At 47.0% G+C, this 23,699-nt stretch overlaps 1 protein-coding gene across 1 annotated transcript in view; it reads right to left on the bottom strand.

The window, feature by feature from the left end:
• SPG7 (SPG7 matrix AAA peptidase subunit, paraplegin) overlaps nucleotides 1-23,699 on the bottom strand; it is a 32,090-nt gene that overhangs the window by 7,907 nt on the left and 484 nt on the right. Inside the window, exons 2-14 of the mRNA XM_040329619.1 lie at nucleotides 20,960-21,062; nucleotides 20,784-20,873; nucleotides 18,498-18,736; nucleotides 18,197-18,336; nucleotides 14,542-14,644; nucleotides 13,409-13,534; nucleotides 10,821-10,983; nucleotides 8,928-9,101; nucleotides 6,830-6,954; nucleotides 6,634-6,736; nucleotides 4,968-5,078; nucleotides 3,677-3,792; nucleotides 2,523-2,679 (exon numbers count right to left, since the gene is read on the bottom strand). Coding sequence (XP_040185553.1) covers nucleotides 2,523-2,679; nucleotides 3,677-3,792; nucleotides 4,968-5,078; nucleotides 6,634-6,736; nucleotides 6,830-6,954; nucleotides 8,928-9,101; nucleotides 10,821-10,983; nucleotides 13,409-13,534; nucleotides 14,542-14,644; nucleotides 18,197-18,336; nucleotides 18,498-18,736; nucleotides 20,784-20,873; nucleotides 20,960-21,062 — 1,750 coding nt within the window. The remainder of the gene's footprint in view (nucleotides 1-2,522; nucleotides 2,680-3,676; nucleotides 3,793-4,967; nucleotides 5,079-6,633; nucleotides 6,737-6,829; nucleotides 6,955-8,927; nucleotides 9,102-10,820; nucleotides 10,984-13,408; nucleotides 13,535-14,541; nucleotides 14,645-18,196; nucleotides 18,337-18,497; nucleotides 18,737-20,783; nucleotides 20,874-20,959; nucleotides 21,063-23,699) is intronic.

Raw genomic sequence — 23,699 nt, 5'->3', positions numbered from 1 at the left:
ATGGTCTGAATGTATTTATCTAGGTCTTCTCCGAAGAGTCGTCCTCCATGGAAGGGGAACCCTACCAGGAGCTTCTTGCATGGGGGCTCAGCCTCCCAGCTTTTTAACCATAAGAGTCTTCTCATATGGATAAGGGATAACGATAAACGTGACGCTTGCTGGATAGAATCCTTGATTGCGTCTACCGTAAAACATATGGCCTTAGGGACATCCGAAAATTCTTCTGCCTGCTGGGCAGGAATAAGTTTAAGCATCTGCTTAATTTGATCCGATAATGCTTGAGCGACCCCAATCGCAGCCACAGCTGGCTGTACTACTGCCCCTGCAGTAGTGAAGGAGTTCTTAAGTAGTGCTTCCAAGCGCTTATCAACTGGATCCTTGAACACCTGTATGTTTTCTACAGGGCATGTTAACGATTTGTTAACACATGAGATGGCTGCGTCCACTGCAGGAGTAGCCCATCTTTTGGAAAATTTTTCTTCCATAGGATATAGGACAGAGAACTTCTTAGGTGGTAAGAAGATCTTATCTGGCTTGTTCCAATCTTGGAACAAAACTCCCTCTAATAGAGGATGGATCGGAAACACAGCATTGCTTTGAGGCGCCCTCAGTGAGCCCAAAGCTGAAACCGTCGATACCTGGAGATCTGGTACTGGCAAGTTGAATGCCCTATGGACCAAGTCCGACAATCCTTGAATCCACCAGCTCTCCCTCAGGGAGACTGCCCCAGACTCCTCTGTATCCGGATCTTCGATCCCTGAACCTACTTGGTCCTTGTCCAAGAGGTCGTCCAATTCCCCTGAGGAAAGGACCTCCTCTTCTGAGGGTCCGCGCTCGGGCGACGGAGATCTATTCCGCTTACTGCCCCGCATAGCTGCGGCTATCATTTTACCCATGCTTTTCTGCATCTCTTTTAAAGAGGTGAGTAATACCTCCTCCGTGACCATCTTAGGGTTGGACTGACCCGCGTCAGCTCCAGCCCCAGATCCCGATGGCCCCAAGGCTCCCTGTGGGGAAAGCAGCGGCATAGCATTGTCCGAGACCTCAGACTCTCTGGGGGAATCCCCACCTCTTGTACCCTTGTTTTTTGATGCCATGGTACAATACCGAGGTACACCTGCTACTTATTGGTACCTGGGACTTATAAATAGTTAAATGCCCAAACACCTGTTTGGGGGATAAAAAATGCTTCCTCTCCCCTAGATGACACTTTTTTTTTTTTTTTTTTTTTTTTTTTCAAAAAAAAAATCTTTTTTTTTTTTTTTTTTCAAATCTAGGAAAGAAAAAACATTCTGTCCCCCTGAGTAGTATTGCAAGAAAAACTATGAGATGGAAAAGAAACAGCCTATTTCTAGGCTTGAAAACAGTCTTTCTGAAGACTGCAATATTCTTTCTGGCCACTGTGTGTCCTCGGCGCCCCGTGCTTGCCGTTCTGGTCTTTCCTCCTCAGTTCCAAAGTATTGAATGAGCTATATGGAACAAACAAGGAAGGGCCGCCCCTTCCTTAAGCCACTGACCCGCCCTTCCCCCCCAGCAATCTCAAACAGGAAATGCCCCTCCCGACAGGGGGGGGGTGGGGTTGGGAGGAAGGGACCTCTCTGCTCCAGAGGTCGGCGTTTTGCCTGCTTTGCAGGCCGTGAGGAGGAAGACTGAATGGAGCATCGCCTGGAGGCTTGCAGGTAAGCACAGCTCTCTGACACACACATATACTTTTATATCACACAGGCCCCACTCAATGCTTTTCCAACACTACAAGGGAGGTCACATCTTATGGGGAATAATACATATAGAGCCATCCTATCTTTATGATATGTGACTAGTTTGCCAGATGCAGTGCATAACTTTAGGCATGTCCCCTGTGACCCCCCAGAAAAAACCTGCTAAGAACCAAGTTCCGCAAGTTTTCCCCTCACTTACCTGCTCCATGCCGCAGGACTTTGCCAAGCAAGAGGCCCAATCTTCCCCCATCTCCGTGGGGATGTCTAGACCTTCAGGCCCTGGGTTCCTATGAAGGATCCACTGTCCTGGGCCCATATAGCACTCTGGCAACAGAAACATTAGGCACCCAAAGGTTTCTAAGTTCTGGGCCCAGGGTCCAGCTCTCTAAAAAGAAAAGCATTATGGGCTATACCCCAAGGGTTTGGGGTCCGGTTACTGACCACTTTAGCGCTGAGGCTTTTTTGGACAGAACCGGTTAGCTCACCTAATCCCAAGGATGTGGAGGCAAGCTAAACCATGACTAACACCTAAGACACTGGCGGAAAAACTGAGGTACTCCTCCTATGGGAGGGGGTTATATAGGGAGGGGCATTTCCTGTTTGAGATTGCCAGTGTCTACACCTGAAGGTACTCCATATAACCCATATAGTAATGAATGCCGCTCTGTGTCCCGTGATGTACGATAAAGAAATTACATTTTCACAAAGTCTGCCGCTTCAGTGTTTTTAGATCTTTTTGTCGGATGTTATTATGGGATTTCCTACAAAACAATAAATGATCTTGTAGATGAGAGGGGAACGTACCGGTGGTGACCTGGTTGAAGGTGATGACCTCGGCTACTCTGCCGCCCAGCGCCATACACATCCTCTCAAACAGCTGCTCCTTGGTGAAGAGAAACTGCTCCCTGGGCAAGATCTGAGCAAAGCCCAGCGCGGCGTTGGTTCTCGGAGCGATCGACACCTGCGGAAATTCATCTCCCAATCAGGTCCACCCGTCACATTTCATACAAATTCACAAAATGCACCAAATACAATCCGGAATACATTTCAAAGAAAAACTGCACTGAGCATTTGTCTTCCGTCATCAATGGACAGACCCTTTAAGGCAATATAAATTACTTTCAGGTTCAGTCATTATGCAAATTTATCCCTAAATATCCCTCCCCCACTCTACAGCATGTCCGATAATATTTATTCTCACTGACCTTCTTCCTGTAGCAAAAAAACTGTTTTTAATAACCCCCCCCCCCCCTGGGATCACCACACTTATAAATTATGTATAGGGGCAACTGCTGGGAGCTCAGTGCCTGCCGACGTTGCCACACCCCCAAGGAGCAACATTCGACACAACCCCAAGAAACTACACCCCCAAGAAACTACATCCCCCCACACACACACCCCCCCAAGAAACTACATCCCCCCCACACACCGCCAAGAAACTACATCCCCCACACACCGCCAAGAAACTACATCCCCCCACACCGCCAAGAAACTACATCCCCCCCCACACCGCCAAGAAACTACATCCCCCCCCACACCGCCAAGAAACTACATCCCCCCCACACACCGCCAAGAAACTACATCCCCCCCACACACCGCCAAGAAACTACATCCCCCCACAACGCCAAGAAACTACATCCCCCCACAACGCCAAGAAACTACATCCCCCCACACACCCCCAAGAAACTACATCCCCCCCACACACCCCCAAGAAACTACATCCCCCCACACACCGCCAAGAAACTACATCCCCCACACACCGCCAAGAAACTACATCCCCCCCACACACCCCCAAGAAACTACATCCCCCCCCACACCGCCAAGAAATACCACTTAAACCAGTCACAATAAAAAAAAAAAATTGAATGATTTATACGAAACAAATACTGCAAGTGATTTATTGTTATTTTCTATCAGTCTGGAGTTCAGCTGTAGAACAGTATAAATCTTCTTCTCACCTTCAGAACAGCTTCAGTGTTTTCTAGCAGCCACCCCACCAGGGCGTGTCCAGACTCATGGAACGCTACCACGCGCCTCTCCTCCTTTGACATGATCTTGCTTTTCTTCACGGTACCTGCGTGAAAAAAAAAAAAAAAGGTGAATGAACGTTTCCCCCAATACAAGTCCTGCTTGTTGGGACTACAGAAACTGCGTACACCTCGCCCCCCTCTCTGTCCTACTCCACAAGCATATAAAAAACGATTTTGCTCAGCAAAACAATGCAGACTCCCAAGAGCCTGCCCACACACTGCATGTAGGAAAAGGACTCTTGGGAGATGTAGTTCTGGGGGCATGACCACATTAATAGGAGATGAGCTGCCCCTGCAAGAAGTTTCTAGCGTGATGATGATGTCACAGGGAGTCATAAAAGCGTTTTTTTTTTTGCTAAAAGAGCAAATTATAAAAAGACAAAAATAATGCTGGGACATTATCCAGAGGGGGAGGTTTGGGGGGTAAATTTAAAAATCCTGCACCTGCTATACCTGCTCACAGAGATGGACTACAGGCAGCTTTGGAAGTGGAGAGCTTGCCTGTCGTTTTCTCGTAGACGGCGCAATTCAACCTTCCCATCAGCCTCCTGCACCACCCTGACAAACCTGATTGACAGCCACTGTAGTGGGGAGGATCAGTAGATCAGTGGAAGTTCCATTTTTGGGTGGAACTCCGCTTTAAACACTTTTGATTCATTAGCGCAGCTTTTTTGTTATTACCGTATTTATCGGGGTATTGCGCGCTCTGGCGTATAGCGCGCACCCCTAATGTGGACCCGCATTCCTGTAAAAAAAGCATTTTAGTACTTACAGTTTTGGTGTCTTGCGCAGCAGCCTCGTCGGGTCTGTCTGCGGCTTCGGTGGTGTCCTCCCGGCTTCTCCCGCACTGTCCCCCCGTCGGATCCCCGCTTCCCGCGCTCAGTTTGAATGCCTGCGCCGACATATACCGTCGTGCAGTACACTCGGCTACATTCGGCCAGGCTCGGCTTCGCTCGTGCTCACGCATAAACGTCACAGAGCGTGAGCACGAGCGGAAGCCGAGCCTGGCCGAATGTCGCCGAGTGTACTGCACTCGGTATATGTCGTTGGAGGCATTGAAACTGAGCGTGAGAAGCGGGTATCGGCATATATCGCGCACCCACGATTTTCCCCTTATTTTAAGGGGAAAAAAGTGCGCGGTATACGCCGATAAATACGGTAATACATAAAATCGCTATACCTTATATACACACAAATTGAGACGTTATGTAATTCTTACCTGCAATCACTCTCTCCACAGCATACTCAAAGTTGGAGGTGTGCACCGACAGATGTCCTTCCCGCGCTGCGTGCAGAGCCGCCTCGTTACAAATATTCGCAATATCCGCTCCTAAAAAAGGGGAGACGCATGTTTGCGATTAGAAGGAAAGAATATTCCCGCGCTGCCTACAATAGCAGGGATACAGTCCTAGATAGGTCAAGCAGAACCCAAAATATGAATAAAAGAAAAATCAATGTGTGATTTTGTGCTCTAGGTAGCATCTAAATAAAATAAACAATAAAACACATATAGAATCCGAGGTTGTAGTCACACAATAAAATCAAAAAATTGTATACATATGAAGTGCAAGTGCTAAAGGTGACGGAAGTGGAAAGAACTACAGGGAGTGATAGACAAAAAAAAAAAAAGATTAAAGAATGGATTAGATCAGTGGTCTCCAAACTGCAGCCCGGGGGCCGAATGTGGCCCTTTTCTTGCCTTTATCCGGCCCTTGGAACATTATTCTTCCCACTGATACAAGACACTCTTCTGCCATCTGACACCAACAATGGGGTACCATTTCTCCCATTGACACCAATAATGGGGCACTACCCCCCCCCCCCCAATACGAAATGTGGCAATGTTTGCTTCCACTGATGCCAGAAAAATGTTCACTCCCGCTGCCCACAATCCAGCCCTCCTTAAGTCTGAAGGACAATAAACCGGCCCTTTGTTTAAAAAGCTTGGAGACCCCTGGATTAGATGAATAGTTATTACTAAAAAAAAACATTTTTTTTTATTAATAATAAATATATATATATATACACATACACACACACACACACACACACACACACACACACACACACACACACACACTTTCACAAATTTTCTATTAATTTTTTGGTATAATTTATTATATATTATTTTTTTTCTTTCCTCTCACCACAATCTTTCATTATTTTTATTATTTTTTTTAACTTCTCTTTTATTGTTTTATTTATCACTCACTGGTTTTTCATTTTTCATATTTTATTATATATTTTCAATATTTGTTTTATTCTTGTTTGTAATATTTCACAATTATAAAAAGAAAAAATTGTATAAAAAGAAATTGTGAAATATTACAAACAAAAAAAGGAGGTGAGGAATAATTTTTTTTATTAAAAACTATAGATAATAAAATATGAAAAATAAAAAACAAAAAACAAGCGAATGATAAATAAAACAATAAAAAATAAGTTAAAATAATAATAATAGATTGTGGTGAGAGGAAAGAAAAAAAAAAATATATAAAAAAATTATAACAAAAAATGAATAGAAAAGTTGTGACAAAAGTTGGAACAAAAATACCAAGCCCCGGTGGGTGGGGCGAAATGCGTCAGCCGGAAGTAGCACTGGTTGCAGCCACACACATACATATTATACATACGCCTGCTCCTATTTTTTGAAGACCGATAGGAAGATCTTCGATCGTCCACCTTTGAGCGGCGCCATAATCATCAACGTGACCTCAGTAAATGGTGACCTTGCTTCTGCTGTAAACTTGAAGGATGAATAGCGCCCCAGTGCCACGACTACAGAGGTCAGTGAGGATTTATTTTAAACCTCAACATCCAAATCCTTGAATGGCTGTAGCCTAGCCCCGGGTTCCCTTTGAATTAGGATTCGGATGGCATCTTACCGCTGAATCCCGGAGTAAGCTCGGCCAAGCGATGGGAGTAGAAGCTTCCCGGTAGTGTCAACTTCAGGCTCTTCAGGTGCTGCTCAAAAATCTCTCTTCTCTCCTGGAATGCAGAGAGGAGATTTGCTTCAATCAAGAGCCACGAAACCTTGACTACCAATAAAGACATAGGAAGCAATTATGGAATCCGACTCACCTGTAATGTGGGGAGATCGATGAAGATGTGTCTGTCCAGTCTTCCGGGTCGCATCAATGCGTTGTCCAGAACGTCAGCTCTGTTGGTGGAGGCGAGCACGATCACATGATCGGTGGTGCCCATACCTGGCAGAGACATCAGAAGACACAGACAGACAATAAAGTGATTGTAAACCAGACTACAGAGATTAAACAAATCCTCCTACATAAGTTGTATCCGTTTATCTGCAGTCTTCTCTTCTCTACATCCATTCAAACTCCTGAATTTATAAGCTTGTCTGAGAGTTCAGAAAAAAAGGGGGTGGAGATCTGAAGTTACACTCTGCCAAGCTCAGTGAGGAGAGCTCAGAGCTGATTGGAGGGAAGGGACACCCTCCTTCACAGCTGAGGCTGTCAATCAGCTGGAGCTCCCTCCCGTCACCTTTTTATCTCTTGGTGTCGGTAAGACTTTTCAGAAGAGATTCATGCTAATAGCAGAGGAAGGAGGCAGCAGACAGAAATGACACTTAGTGCTCTGGACTGAGACAAGTACACACTACAGAGCAGCCGTCATTAAATGGCGACCCACGGTCCGAGTACGGTCTTCAGTGTAGTGCTAAGTGTCAGCAGTCACTGGTTTGCTGGCCGCGGGTTTCCCAGTGACGTTGCACGTGTACGCCTCTCGCTCCTAGCTTTCACTCCCAGCCGGGCCGCAAGTTTGGGGCGTGATGTCACGTGCACGATCCGCCCCCCAGCTGCTTGTGGCTCTCACTCCCAGTCAGGCTGCGAGTTGGGGCGTGATGTCACATGCTCACTCCGCCCCCCTGCTGCTTGCGGCTCTCAATTCCAGCTGGGTCGCGAGTTGGGGGCGTATCATGCTTGCTCTGCCCCCCCCTGCTGCTCGCGGCTCCAGACTTCTGGCTCTCACTCTTTGCGAGGCATATCTCTCGCAGCTTCTGCCCTGCGCAGCTTGCCAATTGTGCCGACTCCTGCAAGCAAGGAGCAAGAAGTTTAGTGCGAGGAACACTCACTCAATATTGTAGAAGTGTATGGAATAGATTCCTGCCATGATGCTTGTGTTTGACTTTGGTTCCGGGACTACGATCTTATGGCAGAATTATACACAAAGATCTTACAAACTAAACAAGATCAGCAGCTGGAACATTAGAGGGCCATTTGTTTATTACAGCTACTTACATAGTGCTGTAAACTTACCCAATCATTCATTTAGAATTTTTTTTTTTTTACTTCTATTTTATTGTTTTATTTATCATTCACTTGAATTTCATTTTTCCCATCTTTTATTATATATAGATAGTACATTTTTTATTCTTGTTTCTAATATTTCACAATTTTTTACTGCTTCAAATTTTCATTTTCTTATTTTTTTTTGATAGATATCTTTATTTTTTAATCTTGCTTTAAATTTTCTTATGAATTATTTTTTTTTTTTTGATAGATATCTTTTTTTTATATATTATTAATCATAAGAAAAATTTAAAGCAAGATTAAAAAGAGAGAGCGATATCACAGGGATATGCAATTAGCGGACCTCCAGCTGTTGCAGAACTACAAGTCCCATGAGGCATAGCAAGACTCTGACAGCCACAAGCATGACACCCAGAGGCATGATGGGACTTGTAGTTTTGCAACAGCTGGAGGTCCGCTAATTGCTTATCCCTGATCTAGAGCGAAACCTATCTAGCAAGAGACCTGTCTAACACATGGCCCTCCAGGCCATTTCATGTGACCCTCACACCTCTCCTGCAGCTCCAGCCCTCCTCCAGACACCTACTTCCTGCTTTTAAGCAATGCATCCGGCTTCTTCCCAGCAGCCCCATAAAGAAAGAGGGGTGCACTGATGTAGGGGAGAGTGGGGGACTCAACTTCTGATGGTGGGGGGGGCTCTTGACATCTAATGTAAGGGGAGGGGATGCGCTGGACATCTAATCTTACAGATACAACCGGCCCTTTTGAGGGCAATCATAATGCGGATGTGGCCCACGATGAAATTGAGTTTGACACCCCTGCTCTAGATAGATAGGATAGATAGGATAGATCTCACAGTTGGCAGCTATAACATGATCAGCAGCTGTAATTGGCACATGACATCATCTCACCATCCATCTCTACCAGAAGCTGGTTCAGGGTTTGTTCCTCCTCAGTGTTGGAGAAGGAAGACATGTTGGTGGATCTCTTCTTTCCTACGGCATCGACCTCATCGATGTAGACAATGCAGGGAGCTCGGGCACGAGCTTCTTTGAAGAGGCTGCGCATGCGTGCTGCACCTAGACCTGATGGAACAGGGGAGGCAAGAGAGGTTATGGAGGCATTTACATATTCACAGCAAATCAAAACCTACCCCCAACCTGACCTTTCATTGGAGGTCCATACACATCAAGAGGAAGGTGAATATGTAAATGGAAAAGATGAAAAACTACATTATCTAGAACAGCTTTTCTCAGCCCGGGTTCCAACAAATGTTGCTGGTTAGGTTAGTTTTCTAAAGCACCGTCCATTATTAAAGTGTAACTCCACTTTTGTTGAGAGAAAAAAAAAAAAACATTCCCTCTGGGCGATCTGGGCTTTCCTGATGACGCAATAGCGAAACGCGTAGAGGCTGTCTGGACACACACAAGGAGGGGGAAACATACCAGCACGCCAGGATCCCTTGTAGCAACACATGAGGAGAAAAGCGGGGTATGCACACCTTCTAGGACGCTATTTAAATGCTGGTCAGCGGCTTTTAACGGTTGACACTGCCAAAGACACTCAGTGCCGGTCAGAGGCACTCCTTATTGTAAGTGCAACTTTTTATCTTTTTTTAATAAATACGTTTTAATATACTACACCATGATGAGCCCCTTGTTTTTGAGGATTGAGGCTGGGTTCACACTACTACACTACTTTCATCCTACTTTGCTCTGCTACATTGGTCCTACATTTATCCTACATTGGTCCTACATCCATCCTACTTTCATGAACAGGATACTACTTTGGTCCGACTTCAATGATATTCAATGGGCCTGAAGTAGGATCAATGTAGGACCAAAAGTAGTACAGGGAGCATTTTCAAAGTCGGACCGACTTGTGTAGGACCAGTTAAGACAGCTCTCATAGGGAAACATTGAACACAGAGCAAAGTAGGATGAAAGTAGTGTAGAAGTGTGAACCCAGCCTTAGGCTGGGTTCACACTACTACACTACTTTCATCCTACTTTGCTCTGTGTTCAATGTTTCCCTATGAGAGCGTCTTGTAGCGTCCTACACAAGTCGGTCCGACTTTGAAAATGCTCCCTGTACTACTTTTGGTCCTACATTGATCCTACTGTTCATGAAAGTAGGATGGATGTAGGACCAATGTAGCAGAGCAAAGTAGGATGAAAGTAGTGTAGTAGTGTGAACCCAGCCTTAAGGATATCTTGTAAAAGGGAGAAGGAGGCAACACCCACTGACGGACAAAGAAAAGACACCACTTTGGGGCCTATTATTATCTGGGGTCTGGTGAGTGTTGAGTTTAACCATTGGTGATGGTGGCACATCTTTGTCGGGTGGAAGAGACAGTTGCACTTCTTTGTATACAGCATTATCAAGTAGCCAGTGAAATGTGCAATGTGCCAGCTGCACTGAAAAATAGTCCAATGACAGAAAATCTTGTACAAGGTTCCAGTGTCTTCCTTCTACACTGGAACCTATTGTATAAGAGCAAGATTGTCTGTCATTGGACTATTTTTCAGTGCAGCCAGTACATTGCACATGTCACTGGCTTCTTGATTATTTTATTTATATATATTATTTTTTGCACTGCCTGTTTTCACAATTTAGTTGGCTATTAGTAGCAACAGTAGCCAATTTTTTCCTTCACATGAGCACTATGGCATATTGATGTGTATGCCGACACACTAATCAAAACCTTTGGTTTATGTTTAAAGTATTGAGACATATTTGCATATTTCTGTGTAGGGACACAGCAAACTCCAATGAGCTCTTATTGTCCAGCGCATGGGTCTTACCTCCAATCACCTCCACAAACTCCGAGCCGGCCATTGCCAGGAACGGCACCTGCGCTTCTGTAGCTACGGCCTTGGCGAGCAGCGTCTTCCCACACCCCGGAGGCCCGAGAAGTAACGCTCCTTTAGGTACTTTAGCCCCCAAGTGTAGATATCTCTCTGGACTCTGCATCAGAGTGGAAAGCTTTAGTTGGAGGTTCATACACAGCAAGAGAACTTGAACTTGTTTAACGGTTTGTTTAATGATGAAGCAATCTTGAAGTTAAACATTTTGATTTAAAACTGACCTATGTAGGCATTTTACAGCGATTTTTAGCGGGACTACGACATTGCAGCGGACAGATTAGACACTTGATACTTTTTTGGGACCATTGACATTTATACAGCGATCGGAGCTAAAAATAGCCACTGATTAGTGTATAAATGTCACTTGCAGGGAAGGGGTTAACACTAGGGGGTGAGCAAGGGGTTAGGCGTGTCCTGGGGAGGGGAGGGAGGGACAGGGAGATGTTCCTGATCACTAGGAACAGCAGATCTCTCTACTTCCCTGACAGAACGGGATCTGTCCGTTTACATTGATAGATCTCCGCTCTGTCTCTCTCTGGAGCGATGGCGGGTCACCAGCGCGTCACGTCATGGGCCTGCACGCCTCCGTCGGGCGCACACGCGTGTCCTAGAGCTCTTAAACCGCCTGACGTACACAAACGCTGATTTGCTCAGCCGTGTCAACCTGCTGCCGTATAACAACGGTGGCGGGTCAGCAAATCAGTTACCCGACAATTGCGCGGTCGTGCGACGCTGTACCCAAGTAAAATAAGTTCATATTGATTGGTTTTAAAAAGTTATCGCATCTGCAAACTATGGGATAGGTTTATGAATTTTTTTTTTTACACTACTAGTAATGGCGGCGATTAGCAATATATAGCGGGACTGCGATATTGGGGCAGAAAAATCTGACACTAAGGCCCCGTACACACCAGCGGATCTGTCCGATGAAAAAATGGTCCGCGGACCGTTTTCATCGGACATGTCCGATGCCGGATTTTGGTCTGATGGCTGTACACACCATCAGACCAAAATCCCTGCGGAAAACAAACGCGGTGACGTGTCGCGACCCTGGAAGGTCAATGCTTCCACGCATGCGTCAAATCATTTCAAAGCATTCGTGGGCTTTCGGCTGAGCGGACATGTCCGGTAAGTCGTACAGACGACCGAACATGTCCGACGGACAGGCTTCCAGCGGACATGTTTCTTAGCATGCTAAGAAACATTTGTCCGCTGGAAACCTGTCCGATCCGCCGGACATTTGTCCGGTCGGCCGTACACACGACCGAACATGTCCGCTGAAACTGGTCCGCGGACCAGTTACAGCAGACATGTTCGGTCGTGTGTACGAGGCCTGACACTTTTTTTTTTGAGAACCAGTGACACCAATACAGTGATCCGTGCAAAAAAAATATATGCACTGTCACTGTACTAATGACACTGGCAGGAAAGGGGTTAACATCAGGGGCGAGCAAAGAGTTAAATGTGTGCCTAGGGGGTGCTTTTTAACTGTGGGGGGGAGGTGCTTGTACTGTGAGAAGACAGAGATCCGCGTTTCCGCTTAGCAGAAACACAGGATCTCCGTCTCCCCCTACTAGCAGAACAGCGATCTGCTTTGTTTACATAAGCAGACCGTCGTTCTGCCTCACTTGGGAACAATTGGCGGGTCCCGGCGGACCCACTGATTGGCTCACGCTGTATCCAATCACCTGTATGCGATTTTGCACAGGAGAGCTGCTGCCCCGCAGTATATGTAGGTGGGGCAGTCGGCAAGTGGTTAAAAGGAGAACTTCACTTTTGTGCGGGGTAGAAGAAAAAAAAAAAAAAAGAAAAAAGAAATGATCTAGCACAGGGGTCTTCAAACTTTTCAAACAAAGGGCCACTTTCTTGTCCTTCAGACTTTAGGAGGGCCGGACTGTGTCCAGCAGGGGCAGAAAACATCACGGGCCCAGCATCAGGAAGAATAAATATGGCCTCAGGGTTGGTGGTCAATAGGAGGAGGAGTATTCCCCCTATCATTCCCATCATTGGTATCCGTGGAAGATATAGTGCCCCATTGTTGGTGTCAGTGGGATGAATAGTGCCTCATATCAGTGGAAGGAATTGTGTCCCAAGGGCCGGACCAAGGCTAGCAAAGGGCCACATCTGGCTCTCGAGCCGCAGTTTGGAGACCCCTGATCTAGCATATACAATTGCTACACAAGTCATATTGTAATTGAAGGTTATTGAAAATTCCCTTTCCTCTTCAGAATGGAAAATACAAGTGAGGGAAACTTTAATGAATAGTATACTTTCCTACATAGAGGAGGTTTAGGGAAATATGAAAAAATATGGGAGGTGGTGGTTTTATATTTTGGAGGTATGACGAGAAAGGAGAGGTTGGATGAGGAAGAGACGGGGTGGGGGGGTGAGAGCATGGGAGTTGCGTTTATTTTTTTTCTTCTGTCTTCCCTCTCAATACGGGTCGGGTCGTATGTTGTTTTTGTATATAAAAGAAATAAAAAGATGATTCGATTTAAAAAAAATAAAATAAAAAAAAAAGTTACCTTTAAGTAATCCACAAATTCCTTAACTTCCATCTTTGCCTCGTGCATCCCAGCAACATCTTTAAAGCTGATTCCCTTCCCAGAAGCTCCGTCTACGATGGTGAAACGCGCCAATTTCAGCTGGTTCTAAAAAAAAAGAAAAAAAGAGAAGAAGATGTAAGGAACGAGTCTTCGGGAAAATAAGGCTGAATGGTTCCAAAGACGGATTAGAAAGACAGAGCAGACATAGGCGGCACACATCAGAAGCACCCCAGTGATCGCTGCCGCGCAACAATCGTGGTGACCTTTGGCCTATTAGGAAGGCCTGAATAAGAAATTTAGGGTTCATCATGCATATTGGCTGTAAGGGAGCCGCACAGTGAGTAAAGCTGCGGTGGTCAACTTTCTTGATACCAGGGGGGGGCTCAAGTGCAGCCCCCCCCCCCCCCCCCCAACATCTCCAAAAGGGCTGCACATAAAATTCATCATCTGAGACAGCAAACACACAACAGGACATAGTCACAGACTATGGGTATGATACAAGGGATGGTCAGAGACTGCAGACATGATACAGGAGACGGTCAGAGACTGCAGACATGATACAGGAGACGGTCAGAGACTGCAGACATGATACAGGAGACGGTCAGAGACTGCAGACATGATACAGGAGACGGTCAGAGACTGCAGACATGATACAGGAGATGATCAGAGACTGCAGACATGATACAGGAGACGGTCAGAGACTGCAGACATGATACAGGAGATGATCAGAGACTGCAGACATGATACAACATAGTAAGAGACTGAGGATATAATACAAGAGATGGGCAGTGAGGAGGGAGTGGTTGAGCCACGCTCTGTTTAAGCCGACTCCGGAGGGAGCCCGCATAAGTGCCCCCATTGCAATCAGCTTTGTATAAGGGCACTAGAGAGGGGGGGGGGGACACAGACCCCAGAAGAATAGGATTGGGGCTGCTTAGTGCAAAACCATTATGCAGAGCAGGGTAAGTATATCAGGATTGTTACCAAAAAAATAAAAACACACACCACAACAATCACTTGATTAGCGATGTGCCTGTATGAGATCATAAACTGAAGGAACCCCCACACAAAGCAGAATAAACCAGACAATGCTTTTACGCTCTAAAACTTACAAAAGCAGAAAAACCTCCCTCACGGCCTGTCAGCCCGGCTGCCCGGAAAAATAAGTATACAGCGCCAACAGCAAGGGAAGCGATGATAAAAGCGTACATGAGTCTGAGAGGAAGAGAAGAGCAAAAAAGACAAATTACAGGATATCTGTAAATAAAAAACAAAACACACAATTGTGAGACAAACCAGAGACACATTCAGGTATACTTAGTAACACGAGCAAAGAGGAACACTAGTGAGGAGCAAAAATGCTGATCAGGATTTCAGTTTATTGTACATGAAGCACTGTACTGACTGATTAGTTAAAGCGGCGGGCATCTTTGCCACTTCGTCCCCCCATGCCGTCTTCTGGGAGACACACAGGTCCCAGAAAACAGCAGGGACCAGTGGGAATGCGCAGCGTGAGTCGCGCATTTGCGCAGTAGGGAACCAGGAAGTGAAGCCGCAAGGCAGAAGCCTGAAGGTTTTGTGCCAATATTGACTGATAATTGGAATTGTTCACAATTCCCTCTACCTTGACTAAGGCCCCTGTTCCAGCTAAAGAAAAACAGCCCCAAAAGCACGATGCTGCCGCCACCATGCTTCACAGTGGGTATGGTGTTCTTTTGGTGATGTGCAGTGTAGTCTATCTTTTGGAATTATGGCCAAAAAGTCCAACCTTGGTTTCAGACCAGAACACATTTTCCCACATGCTTTTTAGCCAGGCTTGGATGTTTTTCTTGGTAAGTCTTCCGTTTTGTCTCTCTACCCAGACATATGAAGAATACGGGAGATGGTTGTCACCACAAAGCCAGTACTTGCCAGATGTTCCTGCAGATCCTTTAATGTTGCTGTAGGCCTCATGTCAGCCTCCCTGACCAGGGTCCTTCTCGTCTTTTCATACATTTTGGAGAGGCGTCCAGTTCTTGGTGAGGTCACTGTTGTGCCACATTTTCTCCACTTGCTGATGACGGTCTTCACTGTGTTCCATGGTATATCCAACGCCTAGTACCATTCTCCCGACTGATACCTTCCAACAATGAGATCCCTCTGACGCTTTGGAAGCTCTCCGAGGACCATGGCTTTTGCTGTAGGATGCGACTAAGAAAATGTCAGGAAAGACCTACTAGAACAGCTGAACTTTATTTGGGGTTAATCAGAGGCAGATGAGTACTGACTCCTATTTAACATGAGTTTGGATGTGGTGGTAGAGCATGGTGAAGCATGGTGGTGGCAACATACTTTGGGTCCATTTTTCTTCAGCTGGGGCCTTAGTCAAGGTAGAGGGAATTATGAACAGTTCCAAATACCAGTCAAGGGTGGGCACACTTGTGCAACCACATTATTTTATGTTTACTTCCTTCCACCTAAAAGATTTCAGTTTGTTGTTCAATTGAGTTATACAGTTTACAGATCCTAAGCGGTATTCCCAAGTCTGGCTCGGGGTGAATTTTTCATACTAAAAGCGGAATCCCCGAGCCAGACTCGGGATCGCATTGCAGGATACAGGGAGAGTTACTTACCTTGTCCCTGGATCCTGCGATGTGTCCCCGCTGTGTGTGGGAGCTCCTCCGCTGTGTCTCCCCGCTCGATTCACAGTGCCGATCTCTGTTCCCTGCGACGGTCTGACGCACGGGGACGGAGTTCGGCACAAAATTCAACAAGTGAAACACACAATACACATACAGTATACTGCAATGTTACAGATTACAGTACTGTATGAAATAAAGACACACCCCCTTTGTCCCCCTAGTGGTCTGTCCAGTGTCCTGCATGCAGTTTTATATTCTAAAAAACTGTTCTTTCTGCCTGGAAACTGTAGATTGTCCATAGCAACCAAAAAGTGTCCCTTGAGGCTGCATTCACACTATAACGCGTCGTATTTCGCCGCGACAAAGCGGGTCGTTTTAACCTTTTTTTTTACAACACATTGTTGTCTATGCCGAACGCCGCCTGAAAAAAAGGGTCCGGGACTTGTTTTCAGGCGGCAGGCGTGAGATGTGAACCATCTCGTAGACAACAATGTAAAATCGCCCCTCCAGCGGCACGAGCGTCGGGCATAAATACGCCAAGGTGTGAATGCAGCCTTACATCAAAAGTGCTTTTAGAGCAGCTAGAAAACAGCGATAATAAATTAGAATCGCTTTCAGAACTGAGCGATAGCGATTTGTGGAAAAATTCGTCAAACAATAAAAAAAAACGACAGCGACAATTCTGCGACTGAGCAAATTTCCATGTTTTTGATTTGATTACATTATTGAATAATTTTTATTATAATTACATTATTTGTTATAATTATTTATTATATTATAATTTATGATTTTGTGTATCAAACTTTATCATACCCGGGATGTCTACTAGACTCTCTTGTTTGGACAGATTTAAGCGATTTATTCCCAAGAAATGCAGGCCTACAGTATAAAACGCCAAATTTCCATGCAAAATAATTGTTCCGCTTTCAGCAGCTAAAACCAGAAGGAATCATACCGCCAGGGAGGTTAAAAAAAAGTTCTGAAATTAATTTATCTTTGTCTCATTTTTTTTATATATATATATATATATATATATATATATATATATATATATATATATATATATATATATATATATATATATATATATATATATATATATATATATATATATATATATATATATATATATATATATATATATATATATATATATATGAGTGTATAGATATAGATAGATAGATAGATATATATATATATATATATATATATATATATATATATATATATATAGTAAAACCTTGGTTTGAGAGCGTTTTGCAAGACAAGCAAAAGGTTTTAATTTTGCCTTGATATACAAGCGATGTCTTGATATAAGAGTAGCGTCATGTTACAACCGAGTATAAAAGAAAAGAGAGGCGCCTCTAAGTGTAGCAATATGGTTACATTTAATGAAGGTACTACATTTAGCAACTTATTGCTACACTTAGAGGTTGGGCTCCAGGCGGCAAGCAGGACCCTCCGCGGGTTTAACCGCAAAGGTTTGGCTGAGATCGGGCTCCAGGTGGCAAGGGGGAACCCTCCTGCACTTCTAGGGGTCAACCCAAGTCCCCAGGCCGAGAATGGGCTCCAGGCGGCAAGCAGGAACCCTCCCGCACTTGTAGGGGCCAACCGCAAAGTTCCCAATCCGAGAATCAGCTCCAGGCGGCAAGCATGAGCCTCCCCGCGCCTTGATCCAAGCTGGCCGGCTGGACTTGGATGATTTCCCGCACCTTTCTATACCTGAAGCCAAGCTGGCCAGCTGGTCCAAGCTGGCCGGCGGGACTTAGCGGAATTCGCGTGCCTTTGGAGAACATAAACCATGCTGGCCGGTGGGACTTTGCCGTTTTCGCGGACGCTTTTTGAACCTGAAGCCAAGCTGGCCGGCTGGTCCAAGAAAAAACAATGCTTTGATATACAAGTGCTTTGGATTACAAGCATGTTGCTGGAACTAATTAAGCTCGCAAACCAAGGTTTTACTGTATAATCTACACACACAATTTTTTTTAAAGAAGCAATTTGATTTGTCGCTGTTGGCAGCAGTAACTTTCCCCTCCCAAATTAGGAAACACAATACTGCTGTTCTCCATTTACATAATAGCTTCTGTGCCTCAAATGATTCAATATGGCTGAACAATATCTGATAGACAAGAAGGACTCGCCGTACTTTCGAGAAAAGTCGATACGCCGGTATGTGACAGGGATGCGATCCATCTCTGAAATGTTTAAGGCGTCTTCTGCAGCGCGAAGCTTTTCCTCAAACTTGTCTATGTTGGCGACTTTCATGCTGAACACTTGGCGCCTGACCTGTGGAGAAGAAAACTCCTTTGAATGGTCACTTTACCATCATCACCCGTCTCCACTTACTTTTATAGCATAGGTGTCTGCGAGATATAAAAGGGCCAATACCACCATGCTGCAACGTCAACTAAAGATTTAAGAAGATAAAACCAATTTAAAGGACTTACCGCTTGGCCCACCAGCACTGCATCGGTAAACAGATGTACATACACACAGTCCTTCTCCGGGTCCACTTCCACCCGTGCCACCTCACCCTTGGCCAACATCTCATTTACAAAGTCATTCCAGGAGATTTCTAAAATGTTTCCCCCATTAGAAAAGATGCTGAAGAGTGTAAATATCACCAGCACTGCAAACAATCGCCGATACAGCAGGAGAAGTCCTTGTTCTCTTCTCTTCTTGTCATCTAAGAAACACCAAAGACTGCAGTTAGTGACGAGCTCCACGTGCGACTAAAGAACGTTCTGTCCAACAGTAAATTATTCTGGTTCAAATATTAACCCTCTGCTCAACATGATACTAAATGTATTTCCCCCCATGATAAAATAAAGATGGTATACGAGGCGTTCACACTGGAGCGGTGCGCTAGCAGGACGTTACAAAAAGTCCTGCTAGCAGCATCTTTGGAGCGGTGAGTACAGGGCCGGCCTTAAGTGTTCAGGCGCCCTGTGCGAGATAATCCTGTGGCGCTCCCCCCCCCCCAAATGGCCCCTGTAAATTAAAGTATAGGGTGGTATTGGGACCACTGGGGCAATATAGGGCAGTTTGGGGCGATATAGGGCAGGCTGGGGTGGCATAGGGCAGGTTGGGGTGGCATAGGGCAGGTTGGGGTGGCATAGGGCAGGTTGGGGTGGCATAGGGCAGGTTGGGGTGGCATAGGGCAGGCTGGGGTGGCATAGGGCAGGCTGGGGCTTGAGCGCCCCCACCTCTGTGGCACCTGGGTGAATTGCACCCCATCTAGGATCGGCCCTGATGTGACTCACATTCTGTGAGCTGTGTGTGCCGCAGGGCGCCCCCGGTTGCCCATGGCGCCCTGTGCAGCCCCACAGCTCGCACACCCCAAAGGCCGGCCCTGGGTAAGTATACCGCTCCTGCCCATTGAAATCAAAGTGCACCGTGGCTATACTGCTGGCAAAGCGCCGCTGCAATGGCGCTTTGCGGTGGTTTTAACCCTTTCTCAGCCGCTAGCGGGGGGGGGGGTAAAAGCGCCCCGCTAGCAGCCGAATAGCACCGTGAAATTTTAGCGGCGCTTTACTGCCAACACACCCACCGCCCCAGTGTGAAAGGGGCCTTAGATAAAACAGCCCTTATCAATACCATGTCATTGATATCGATTTAAAGCAGCTGTGCAAAGTTAAGGAAAACCTGAAAACATGGCCCCCTTTGCGGGTGCTTGAGGACGGAGGTTGAGAACTACTTGTCCTAGAAAGGTGAATGGAGTGGCAACCTCAGCCTGGACTCTGACCAGGTCACCCCCCCCCCCCCCCACACACATTTTACTCCGCCCACTGGAGCCAAGTCAAGGAGTACCGTCTACACAGGGCTGGTGCAAGGATTTTTGACACAGTAGGCGAAACCTTATTTTGCTGCCCCCATTGGCTCGATGCCTGACTCCACCCCCTTTACCCTACCCATATGACAGGAGGCAGCTCCATACAGTAAGCCAGGCCTCGACAAAATCCGGGCGCCAGGTCGCAATTGCGACAAGAAATTGTGACCTAGCGCCCGCCGGTAATTAAGGCCGCAGCTTTGCGGCCTAGAAGGCCGCGGCCTCAATTACCGGCCGTCGCGGGCCTGCGGTGGGGGCGCACGAAGGCACAGGATCCTGTGTCTCTGACCCCGTGATGGCCGGTAATTGAGGCCGCGGCTTTGCAGCCTTGTGAAGGCCCAAGCTGCTTTCTGTGACCTGGCGCCATCTGGTGGTGGCCGTTGGCATTACAAGCAAAACAGCAGTTCAAATGTGTGTGTTTTTTCACTGCCATCTCCTTCCCTCTAATTAGAACCCCCAAACATTATATATATTTTTTTATTCTAACACCCTAGAGCAGTGATGGCGAACCTTGGCACCCCAGATGTTTTTGGAACTACGTTTTCCATGATGCTCAACTACACGGCAGGGTGCATGAGCATCATGGGAAATGTAGTTCCAAAACATCTGGGGTGCCAAGGTTCACCATCACTGCCCTAGAGAATAAAATGGCGATCGTTGCAATACTTTGTCACACCGTATTTGCGCAGCGGTCTTACAAACGCACTTTTTTTAATAAAAAAATAAGACATCAGTAAAGTTATCTCAATTTTTTTTTTTATATTGTGAAAGATAATGTTACGCCGAGTAAATTGATACCCAACACGTCACGCTTCAAAATTGCGTCCGCTCGTGGAATGCCGACAAACATTTACCCTTTAAAATCTCCATAGGCGACGTTTCTTTGAAAGATCTGTCCTCCTACCTTCATTTTCTTGTTGATTTCTCCCATTTGAATTTTGTTTTTTGTTTTTTTGTCCTCTTGATTCCGTCGTCTGAAAGTAATGAATTCCCCCTGAAATAAAGAGCACAGAGAAATGACGCCGCTGTCGGCCCAACGCTCCGCTGTCTGTTCTTCAGAACGGTAGAAGAGCCACCAACCTAGAAGCCTCCATATCTGAGCCGGGTCTCTGAGAATATTCTGCTTTATCAGGACGCTTGTTATCTCCTTACAGGTGGGGGTTATCCTCCGGCACAGCAAAGTCTGGAATAGAAATACACAAAAATCAAAGAAGAAAAAATCAAAGAAGAAAAGAAAAAAAAAATCAACAGCAAAATGTACACCTGAGTGTTAAAGAACAATTCTAGGAAACAAGAAAAAGGCGGAGCCATTCCTGACCTGCAGACGCCAATCATAAGGGGCCGAGTCATTCCTGACCTGCAGCCGCCAATCATAAGGGATAGAGTCATTCCTGACCTGCAGCCGCCAATCATAAGGGGCCGAGTCATTCCTGACCTGCAGACGCCAATCATAAGGGGCCGAGTCATTCCTGACCTGCAGACGCCAATCATGAGGGGCCGAGTCATTCCTGACCTGCGTTCGCCAATCCTAAGGGGCAGAGTCATTCCTGACCTGCAGCCGCCAATCCTAAGGGGCCGAGTCATTCCTGACCTGCAGCCGCCAATCATAAGGGATAGAGTCATTCCTGACCTGCAGCCGCCAATCATAAGGGGCCGAGTCATTCCTGACCTGCAGACGCCAATCATAAGGGGCCGAGTCATTCCTGACCTGCAGACGCCAATCATGAGGGGCCGAGTCATTCCTGACCTGCAGCCGCCAATCCTAAGGGGCAGAGTCATTCCTGACCTGCAGCCGCCAATCATAAGGGGCAGAGTCATTCCTGACCTGCAGCCGCCAATCCTAAGGGGCAGAGTCATTCCTGACCTGCGTTCGCCAATCCTAAGGGGCAGAGTCATCCCTGACCTGCAGCCACCAATCATAAGGGGCAGACTCATTCCTGACCTCCAGATGCCAATCATAAGGGCCAGAGTCATTCCTGACCTGCAGATGCCAATCCTAAGGGGCCGAGTCATTCCTGACCTGCAGCCGCCAATCATAAGGGGCCGAGTCATTCCTGACCTGCAGCCGCCAATCATAAGGGGCAGAGTCATTCCTGACCTGCAGATGCCAATCCTAAGGGGCCGAGTCATTCCTGACCTGCAGCCGCCAATCATAAGGGGCCGAGTCATTCCTGACCTGCAGCCGCCAATCATAAGGGGCAGAGGCATTCCTGACCTGCAGCCGCCAATCATAAGGGGCAGAGGCATTCCTGACCTGCAGCCGCCAATCATAAGGGGCAGAGTCATTCCTGACCTGCGTTCGCCAATCCTAAGGGGCAGAGTCATTCCTGACCTGCAGCCGCCAATCATAAGGGGCCGAGTCATTCCTGACCTGCAGCCGCCAATCATAAGGGGCAGAGTCATTCCTGACCTGCAGATGCCAATCCTAAGGGGCAGAGTCATTCCTGACCTGCAGCCACCAATCATAAGGGGCAGAGTCATTCCTGACCTGCAGCCGCCAATCATAAGGGGCAGAGTCATTCCTGACCTGCAGATGCCAATCCTAAGGGGCAGAGTCATTCCTGACCTGCAGCCACCAATCATAAGGGGCCGAGTCATTCGTGACCTGCAGATGCCAATCATAAGGGGCCGAGTCATTCCTGACCTGCAGATGCCAATCATAAGGGGCCGAGTCATTCCTGACCTGCAGATGCCAATCATAAGGGGCCGAGGCATTCCTGACCTGCAGGCGCCAATCATAAGAGGCAGAGTCATTCCTGACCTGCAGATGCCAATCCTAAGGGGCCAAGGCATTCCTGACCTGCAGCCGCCAATCATAAGGGGCCGAGGCATTCCTGACCTGCAGCCGCCAATCATAAGGGGCCGAGTCATTCCTGACCTGCAGATGCCAATCCTAAGGGGCCAAGGCATTCCTGACCTGCAGCCGCCAATCATAAGGGGCCGAGTCATTCCTGACCTGCAGATGCCAATCCTAAGGGGCCAAGGCATTCCTGACCTGCAGCCGCCAATCATAAGGGGCCAAAGCATTCCTGACCTGCAGCCGCCAATCATAAGGGGCCAAAGCATTCCTGACCTGCAGCCGCCAATCATAAGGGGCCGAGGCATTCGTGACCTGCAGCCGAGAATCATAAGGGGCCGAGGCATTCCTGACCTGCAGCCGAGAATCATTAAGGGGCAGAGTCATTCCTGACCTGCAGATGCCAATCATAAGGGGCCAAAGCATTCCTGACCTGCAGCCGCCAATCATAAGGGGCTGAGGCATTCCTGACCTGCGTTCGCCAATCCTAAGGGGCAGAGTCATTCCTGACCTGCAGATGCCAATCATAAGGGGCCGAGTCATTCCTGACCTGCAGATGCCAATCATAAGGGGCCGAGTCATTCCTGACCTGCAGATGCCAATCATAAGGGGCCGAGGCATTCCTGACCTGCAGATGCCAATCATAAGGGGCCGAGGCATTCCTGACCTGCGTTCGCCAATCATAAGGGGCCAAAGCATTCCTGACCTGCAGCCGCCAATCATAAGGGGCCGAGGCATTCTTGACTTGCAGCCGAGAATCATAAGGGGCCAAGGCATTCTTGACTTGCAGCCGAGAATCATAAGGGGCCGAGTCATTCCTGACCTGCAGCTGCATGTATGCGCACCCCTTGTATGTGAGCGGTCGCAGTGCACGCCATGCGTCGGCCGCTTATGATGCGCAGCCTGCGGTGACAGATTCCTAGCGGGTCAGACGAGGATCTGGTCAGGCCTGGACTCATCCCTGGCGGCCGCTATTACAAGGAAGCCGGTGACCCCGTACATTTCTGATGAGGGGGTCACTCT

Source organism: Rana temporaria, chromosome 11 (assembly GCF_905171775.1).
Source record: "Rana temporaria chromosome 11, aRanTem1.1, whole genome shotgun sequence".
Lineage (NCBI taxonomy): Eukaryota > Metazoa > Chordata > Amphibia > Anura > Ranidae > Rana > Rana temporaria.
The sequence above is the reverse complement of the archived record's forward strand: the minus strand, read 5'-3'. Positions and strand labels throughout refer to the sequence as shown.